Source organism: Sinocyclocheilus rhinocerous, unplaced genomic scaffold (assembly GCF_001515625.1).
Source record: "Sinocyclocheilus rhinocerous isolate Xijiao unplaced genomic scaffold, SAMN03320098_v1.1 scaffold1876, whole genome shotgun sequence".
Taxonomy (NCBI): domain Eukaryota; kingdom Metazoa; phylum Chordata; class Actinopteri; order Cypriniformes; family Cyprinidae; genus Sinocyclocheilus; species Sinocyclocheilus rhinocerous.
Window position 1 is genome coordinate 477,436 of NW_015628411.1, and position 9,105 is coordinate 486,540.

The 9,105-nt window shown below is 36.8% G+C and overlaps 2 protein-coding genes across 5 annotated transcripts in view; one reads left to right on the plus strand and one right to left on the minus strand.

Annotated features, from left to right (window-relative positions):
* Nucleotides 1-956, minus strand: part of scn1ba (sodium channel, voltage-gated, type I, beta a) — a 19,568-nt gene extending 18,612 nt beyond the window's left edge. For 3 of the 4 annotated variants that reach the window (XM_016549456.1, XM_016549454.1, XM_016549455.1), the window contains exon 1: nt 181-956. In XM_016549456.1, coding sequence (XP_016404942.1) covers nt 181-232 — 52 coding nt within the window. In that variant the 5' untranslated portion in view covers nt 233-956. The remainder of the gene's footprint in view (nt 1-180) is intronic. The other variant, XM_016549458.1, reaches the window with a different exon arrangement.
* Nucleotides 957-6,617: 5,661 nt separating this feature from the next.
* The window catches only part of LOC107737826 (26S protease regulatory subunit 6B-like), a 7,348-nt gene continuing 4,860 nt past the window's right edge, over nt 6,618-9,105 (plus strand). The window contains exons 1-3 of the mRNA XM_016549460.1: nt 6,618-6,738; nt 7,593-7,694; nt 7,819-8,005. Coding sequence (XP_016404946.1) covers nt 6,703-6,738; nt 7,593-7,694; nt 7,819-8,005 — 325 coding nt within the window. The 5' untranslated portion in view covers nt 6,618-6,702. The remainder of the gene's footprint in view (nt 6,739-7,592; nt 7,695-7,818; nt 8,006-9,105) is intronic.

Sequence of the window (9,105 nt, forward strand, 5' to 3'; positions counted from 1 at the left end):
AAAATATAAAACATATAAAAAAAAAAAATAATAATAATAATATATATATATATATATATATATATATATAAATTATAAAATTGTGTAGATAGAAATAGATTTTTTATTAGTGTATAATGTTCGTCGTTATTCCTATCTATCTATCTATCACATGTTCAATGTTACGCTTAAGAAACTCACCGTGTGTTAAACACAACAGCACAGGGACCCACAGAAGACACAGTGCAGACATCCTCACAGATGATAGGTGCTGCTTTCGGAGTCGTGTCTCTGTCTTTCACACACACACAAACAAAACACAGGCTTAAACTGAAAAGCAGGAGGTCTTGGCAAGTAGTCCACAGCGAGACAGGAGCTCTGTGAAGGAAATACGTCTTCTGGATCTGAGAACAGATGAGCTTGACAGTGTAGAAATGATGGTGGGGAGATGATGGTGGGCTTCACTCTTAGTTCAGACCCTGATGATGTTTCCTCCTGTCCTTCTAGTCTGGTGGGAGATGAGTGTTGAGGAGCAAGGGAGACCAATGAGGGAGTATCAGAGATGTGACGCCCCTCAGTTCAATAAGTCCAGGCACAGAGTATTCAGTTACTCCATGAAAGAAAAAAGAGCTGAGATGCCAGACTCAGGTTTCAGTCAGTAACACTTCTTCTTGACCTATTTATATGTTAGCAAGTACTTTCTTAATAATGGATATTAATACACTTTTTAGAGATAAAATACTCTGATCAGTACCTAATCTGATTTCTAAAATATATATGGTGATATATTCACTAAACAACAACGTTTTCTTGACAGTGGAAGACTTTGAGCTGAGGTTTGTGATTGATTTAGAATGAGAAATGTATGCAGGTAATGGAAGACAAGTGACATTAAATAAGAATTTTGTATTATAAATTTATGTTACACATCAGCTGGCTGATTTAACCTGAGAAAAAAATATTTTAAGTGACGTAATGTTTGCCACAGTGAGTTTGAAATGTAAAATGAATCTTAATGATTATGTGTCTTTGGCTTCATGCAAACATACATTCAGACATTCCTTTCTACTCTAAATTATATTTATTGCTTATGTATTTTGTGAGTTATTGCTTATGTTAATGTGTGAACATGAGGATAAATCTCTCAGAATCAATTTCAACTTGAAGTTATAGGCTTATAGCCAATTATGAAGAGGAATGACCTGCTAAATGTAGCCTATGCTTTTGCTTTGCATTGCTTTGAGGAAATTCACATTGCATTGTACATAAAATAACAAGATTTAGCAGGCTGCTAAATGAACTTCAACATGCACTGGATTTAATGTTTGTGTCTTTGTCTCATTTAAATAAATGCATATGAAGTTGCATGCTCATAAGTGTTTACTATGACCGGATGTAGTTATGGCTCGTGCCATCTGTTATTTTGCTAAAGCGTCTGTATTTCCAACGGTCAAACATCAAGGCATAGCCTATGTCTAACAGCGAATAATGATCACCAAAAAAATGCTAATAATACATCATTCATGGGCCTGCGTTACATGCGGATGAATTAAAGATAATTTAAATTACATTCCCTAGATTTTTAAACAATATTCAGACGCAACAACATTCTGATGCAAATACCAACAACGTCGACGGTATTTCCCCTGTCAACAGTAATAAACGTGAACTGTAGGAGCTTGTTTTGTGGTTTGAATATTTCTCAGCCTACCGTTACCGATTACCACACGCGTTTATTTAATAAAACGTTCCTTTCCCACGCTTGTCTTCATTCAGTCAGATACGATCCCAAAAAACGGCTTCTCCGTGGATGAAGTCGATTCGCTCGCGCCGTTAAATCATTCCGTCGGTCACGCGAGGTGTTTATTTGTGGGTCACGGAAATTAACCAGATTGTGCTGCTGTCCCCGCATAAATGTTCGGTATAAATTAGAATATGCACAAAATAATCTGTTTGAACCGGAGCACTACACGTTAAGCCATAACGTGGTGCGTTCATTGGCGATATGACACGCTGTAGGGAAGGATGCTGCATTTGGGATAGACTGGGAGGGAGCAGGGAGGGATATGCAGACTGATGCATTGCAGTTGTGGGATAGATGGAAAGAAAGATGTCTGGGGGTTAACATTTCAAGTCGTTATGGCAACGTAAATAGATGGTTTATCGACCTTCGCGTTCATTCACGCTATTTCGGATGCGCAAGTATAGTGCTGAACGTGACGCGTGACGCAAGACGCGTTTTATCTCAAATATTCGTTACATGAAGGTCGGATTATTCGAGAACAGATTATTCTCGGAACTGGCAGTAAAACCATCACGTTAATATTAATAAGCATGACCCTAAATCTCTCTCTCTCTCTCTCTCTCTCTCTCAGACACACACACACACTCATTTTACATTGTTATAAATAAAATGCTTTTGAATCTCTCATGGGGAAAAAATGTGACGTTAAGGGTATCTTGAGTAATAATTAATAATTTGAGGGTTTAATGCCATAACAATAGTGTGAGAAACAGACCGATTCGGTATTCCAGTCAGTGAGGCTGTGAACTCGAGAACCAGTCCGATTCGAAAACGAATTATTCAAATCGGTTTTGTGAATTAAAACTGATTCATGAAAAGATTCGATGTGTCAACAAATTATTCATGTACGAATCGAACATCACAATTATGAACGCGGAAAAAAAGCCAGAAAGAAGAGTAAAGTTTTAGTGACTGATATTTCATCTGATAAAAATATATCATTAATTCGAAAGACTTTGGATACCGCGTGCGAGTGATGTGGATTATTATTTTTTTTGGGGGGGGGAGATTGACAGTCTCAGTCCTCGTTAACTTTTATTAAGAAGAATGGTCAGGATATTCTACAATGCACATTTTGTTTCCAGAAGAAAGTACAGATTTTGAGCGACCTGAGGGTGAATAAATCATTAGGGGCTGAAGGTCAGTTGTAATATAGGTTTCTCACCTCTAGGGGGAACCACACTTTCATTTATGAGGTGAGCCACAATTACAGATGGATTATATTGTAATAGAGCATGGGTACTGAAGCCTGTTAAAATCTCTTCTCTTCAGTTTTTTTTATTTTTACACTGCAGATTCTAGGTAAAATATATATTTTATGTGAATTGCTCTTCCTGTTTAATACTTTGTCTTAACTACATTTTTGTGTGTGTGACGAACCACTTAATTTTTGCAAAACGATTTGTTCTACTTTAATTTGCTTTTTCTTTACGGGGTTAACATATTATGAACAGTTAACAAAACAAAATATTAAACAATGTGTAGCCTAGGCTACTAGATTGTGTGCATTGCATGATTTAAAAAATAAATAAAGTAGATAAAACGCCAATAGAATGAACTCAACTTGACGGGGCTACATTCTATTCTGACATCATAATAGCCATTACACATTACAAAGAATCCTGGTGAAAAGAGCTTCATTTGGTATCTGACTGTTGTGATTGCTGCTTGCTTATCGCTCATTCAAGCCAGTTTTGTTGCTGTTGTTGAGATAATCTTCACTCCAGCATTTCAACATGTGGTGCAAAGACAGAAATACTCTCCAGAGTCAATCTATGCTATGCCTAGGCAAACAGATTTTTGGCAGACCTCCCTTACAATGTGTAGCCTAGGCTACTAGATTGTGCGCATTGCATGATTTAAAAAATAAATAAAGTAGATAAAACACCAATAGAATGAACTCAACTTAACGGGGCTACATTCTATTCTGACATCATAATAGCCATTACACATTACAAAGAATCCTGGTGAAAAGAGCTTCATTTGGTATCTGACTGTTGTGATTGCTGCTTGCTTATCGCTCATTCAAGCCAGTTTTGTTGCTGTTGTTGAGATAATCTTCACTCCAGCATTTCAACATGTGGTGCAAAGACAGAAATACTCTCCAGAGTCAATCTATGCTATGCCTAGGCAAACAGATTTTTGGCAGACCTCCCTTTTTGCCTGAGACTGAACAAAAGAAGCCAGGTGAAAGTCCTCCAGGACGTCACGGGCCAAGACCTCCTACCTATTTAATGGATGTGGCAGAGAGAAATGTCACACAATCTTCATGTGAGTCTGATCTGAAAGCTAATGCTCACCTTTCCTTACCCCCACTGCCTAGTCTTGCAAGTCAATTAGCGAGGGTGGACAAACAAACATGTCTGCATGAATGCCCTGTTGCGGTGTCCACGAACTTGCCTGTTCTAGAACCAACCCATTTTCCTGTGAAACCTCTAGTTGGACAGAACAAGTCAGCTGGACATTTCTTCTTGCCAGAAGCTGACGAGAAGACATCAGTTTCAGATGAAAGACCTCTGGGGCGTCGAGGGTCCAGACCTACTAACCATTTAATGGTCATTGCAAAGAGAAAGGTCAATGACCCTTTATATGAGTCTGATCGGAAAACTACCGCTCACCTCTCCTTTCCCCGGCTAACCAGTTTTGCAAGTCGACCAGCGAGGGTGGACAGACTTACGTCTCTGCATGAATGCCCTGTTGCTGTGTCCACGAACTTGCCTGTTCTAGAACCAACCCATTTTCCTGTGAAACCTCTAGTTGGACAGAACAAGTCAGCTGGACATTTCTTCTTGCCAGAAGCTGAAGAGAAGACATCAGTTTCAGGTGAAAGACCTCCGGGGCGTCGAAGGTCCAGACCTACTAACCATTTAATGGGCATGGCAAAGAGAAACGTCAGTGAACCTTTATACGAGTCTGATCGGAAAACTATCGCTCACCTCTCCTTACCCCGGCTGCCCAGTTTTGCAAGTCGCCCAGTGAAGATGGACAAACGTAGGCCTACGTCTCTGCTTGAACACCCTGTTGCTGTGTCCACAAAAATGACTGTTCTGGAACCAGCCCATGTTCCTGTGAAGCCACTTGCTGGCCCACAGAAAAGATGCAGTGTTGTTGAGGCAAGGAATCTCACGTCTTTTCAGGGTACATTTGACGATGAGGACGTCAAGAGGAAGAGGGCTCAGCCACCAAAAGGATTCCCCTGTTTGGTCAGAAGTTTTGGGGGGGAAAAAATATATAATTAAAATAAATAAATAAATAAAAAATCTATTTGTGCATCAAGGAAATGTTCCTTATTCATGCATCGAAATATTCTTTGTGCATCAAAATTGCTTATTGCCATTGGATAGTCTAATCTAAATAATTTTCTGTATCAAAAGGCAGTAGATTGAATATGACACATTAATTATTTTCAATGATATTATTAAGAGGATATTAGTGAGGAATTTAACTTATGAGTCATTGAGTGGGCAGTTGAAGGTCCCTTTTTGTTGTGCCATGTCTGGTTTAAAAAATGGTCTGTGTTTCCAAGTTACTCCCACACAACTGTGACATGAAAAGATGCCATTTTATATAATAAACATTGAAATAAAACCATTGAAATAGATGAAAATTCTTCATCTTTGGAATCTGAAGTCTGGTTGGTGATTTATCAATAAATGCAATAAAAACAATCAAAAAACAACTGCTCCTTAAATGAATATATTTTGCGCCTTTTCAATCAGGAGAAATTACTCCTTGAACACAAATTTAAAGGCACAGTGCACCTTTTTGGTACCCAATTTCCAATTGTCACACTGTTGGTCTTCATGAGGTACATCTCAAAAACTGTCACTGGAAGTATAATAAACTTGGTGCAGTTCAAAAGTTTGGGATTGGTAAGATTTTAAATGTCTTATATTATTATCAATAATGAAAACAGTTGCGCTACAAAATTTTATGTGGAAGCTGATTTTTTGCCAGGATGCTTTGATGAATTGAAAGTTAAAAGAAATTCATTTATTGTTGACATCTTGTATCAATATAAAATATTTACTGTCACTTTTGTTCAATTTAATGCTACAAAACAGTAGCCTAGTTGGAACGGCAGTTTATGTATGTGTGTTAAAACATATTTCACATAATTCACACGTTGGCGCAATGTATTTGGTATACACGGAACTCTGCAATGAAAGGAGATGAAAAAAGTGGCCTTTAGGACCCGGTGAATATTTGGGGAACTTCACATCAGTTGCTGCAAGCAAACATGGAGGACGGCGGAGTGCTGGTTGAGAAACCTCAGGTGAGACGTTATGTTGTGATTTTAAGTGTTTTACAAAGAGAGGGGTGGCGTACACGCCGGTATTATCTTCAAAAAGTTATAGTCTATGCAAGCAAAACATATATACAGCAAGAACGCAAGTCTAAAGCTTACAATGAACAGTGAAAAGATGCCGATTCATTCAGCTCGCTGCAAATGCTCAGTCATGCCATTCTCTTGACAGCGGCTAGCGTTAGCATGTGTGCGCCCCAAAATAACAGAAGAGTAACGTTAGTGATCATTACGAATATGCAGAGTTTAAAAACTTTACTTTCGATCATATTTGAATTGTATATGATTATTTTGAACAAAGTTTTTCACGCGGAACATTTATCAGTTGAGCTATTGCCTAGCCATGTAGCATAGCAGTTTATCAGCTATTTAGTACATTTATTTAGTAACTCTTTATAAGAACAATTATTTCGAAGCTTTGTATAACGCTTAACAGAGCGGTAAGTGTATGTACATTAAAATATGAGTCAAAACATATATATTTCACATAATTCACACGTTGGCGCAATGTATTTGGTATACACGGAACTCTGCAATGAAAGGAGATGAAAAAAGTGGCCTTTAGGACCCGGTGAATATTTGGGGAACTTCACATCAGTTGCTGCAAGCAAACATGGAGGACGGCGGAGTGCTGGTTGAGAAACCTCAGGTGAGACGTTATGTTGTGATTTTAAGTGTTTTACAAAGAGAGGGGTGGCGTACACGCCGGTATTATCTTCAAAAAGTTATAGTCTATGCAAGCAAAACATATATACAGCAAGAACGCAAGTCTAAAGCTTACAATGAACAGTGAAAAGATGCCGATTCATTCAGCTCGCTGCAAATGCTCAGTCATGCCATTCTCTTGACAGCGGCTAGCGTTAGCATGTGTGCGCCCCAAAATAACAGAAGAGTAACGTTAGTGATCATTACGAATATGCAGAGTTTAAAAACTTTACTTTCGATCATATTTGAATTGTATATGATTATTTTGAACAAAGTTTTTCACGCGGAACATTTATCAGTTGAGCTATTGCCTAGCCATGTAGCATAGCAGTTTATCAGCTATTTAGTACATTTATTTAGTAACTCTTTATAAGAACAATTATTTCGAAGCTTTGTATAACGCTTAACAGAGCGGTAAGTGTATGTACATTAAAATATGAATATGTATAAATAATATCAGTTTCTTTACAGTCATAAAACTGTTTGAATATGCTTTAATAATGATGTATTTTGCATTATATTATGCTAATTCTGTGTGATAATTAATTTATTGGAACTATTGTAAAATTATATTAAAATCCAGATATTTTGCCTTAATGATGTATTTTGCATTATATTATGCTAATTCTTTGTGATAATTAATTTATTGGAACTATTGTAAAATGATATTAAAATACAGATATTTTATAATAAATCATAATTATAATTATGACTATTTAATTGTGTGTGTTCAAGAAATATTGCCTTGCATTTACATATTTGTGATCTTTCTTTCTTTTTTATTTTTTTGCTCTACAGGATGATGTGCCGGCCCTGCTGCTGAATTCAAGGCCCCAGACCGGCTTGTCTTTCTTGGCTCCTGAACCAGAAGATCTGGAGGATCTTTACAGCAGATATAAGGTTTGTATTTTTGTGAGTTGTTTTTTTATGTGTGTGATTGATATGCTACTTGCATATCACAATACTGACCACTGAAAATTGACTCTACCCTACTTGTTGACACGTAATCACATCCACACTGCAGAAGTTGCAGCAGGAGCTGGAGTTTCTGGAGGTGCAGGAGGAATACATTAAAGATGAACAGAAGAATCTGAAAAAGGAGTTCCTTCATGCCCAAGAGGAGGTGAAGAGGATACAGAGCATCCCTCTGGTTATTGGGCAGTTCCTGGAAGCAGTCGACCAGAATACAGCCATTGTGGGCTCAACCACAGGTACAAGGATTGTTTGGTATACAGGGTTTCTGCGAGTCTTAAAAAGTCTTAATTCGCCTTTTCTCTTTTGAGCAGAAAGTCTTAAATTTATGAAGTCATGGCATTACATGTTGCATGCGCTGCCAAAATTAAAATCTTCCTCAGAGTTTTTGTCTTGTTTTCCAGTACAGCACCTTTAAAGCAAGATACATTTAGTCAAGATGCAAAAAAAAAGATATAGATAAAATTAAGTGCATTTATGCTTAAAACAAGAACAAATATGTCAATGAGGTGTGAACTTTTTTCCCTTTAAATTGATTTGATTTAAGTAGATTTTTCAGATTTTTTCAGATTCTCAGAAAACAAGACTTTGTCATTTGGCTTCAAGTATAAATGTATCTTGATTTAAGTATCTTTAGACGTTTGCGCTGATGAAGAACATTGCGTTGTGATTGGAAGGTACAGAAAAAGTTATTTCCATATTCTAGTGGTTGGGAGCAGAGCTATTCAAGCCATTGTCTATGCTTTGCAAAATAAATTAAAAAGTAATTGAAATGTATTGGACATTTTTTTTTTTTACTTTGAAGTAGGGCTGGGCGATATAGCTAAAAAAAAAATTATCAACGATATAATGTTTCATATCGTTCGGAATCGATAATTATTGACATTTTTTATAACCTTTTTTAAAACAATGAGCAATAGAATTTTTTTTAAAAATTTAACCACTGTATTTTTAAATTAACCCAATTTATTGAGACAAACAACAAATATTTTTTGTTTTAACAGTCAAACACACAATAAAAATTAAACAAATACCTAATTTCTAATGTTTTAAATGCATAAATAGGTTTTAAGGAAACTTTTGTCTTGTCTCCCGAGGCCACAGGAGGGCGCAATGAGCAAAATAATGCAGCACATAATGTCAACGCATGGAAATAACTGTCTATAAAAAAAACGTGCATTACGTCTAAATTAACTCATATAAATCAAATATAATTTCGTAAATTGCATAAAACAATTATGAACAAAACAGTATCATCTATTTACGCATTGCTTAATACAAAGAGCCGAATCGCCCATCACGCAGATTGCATTTAAAAACATAAGAGACGCAGTGAAAA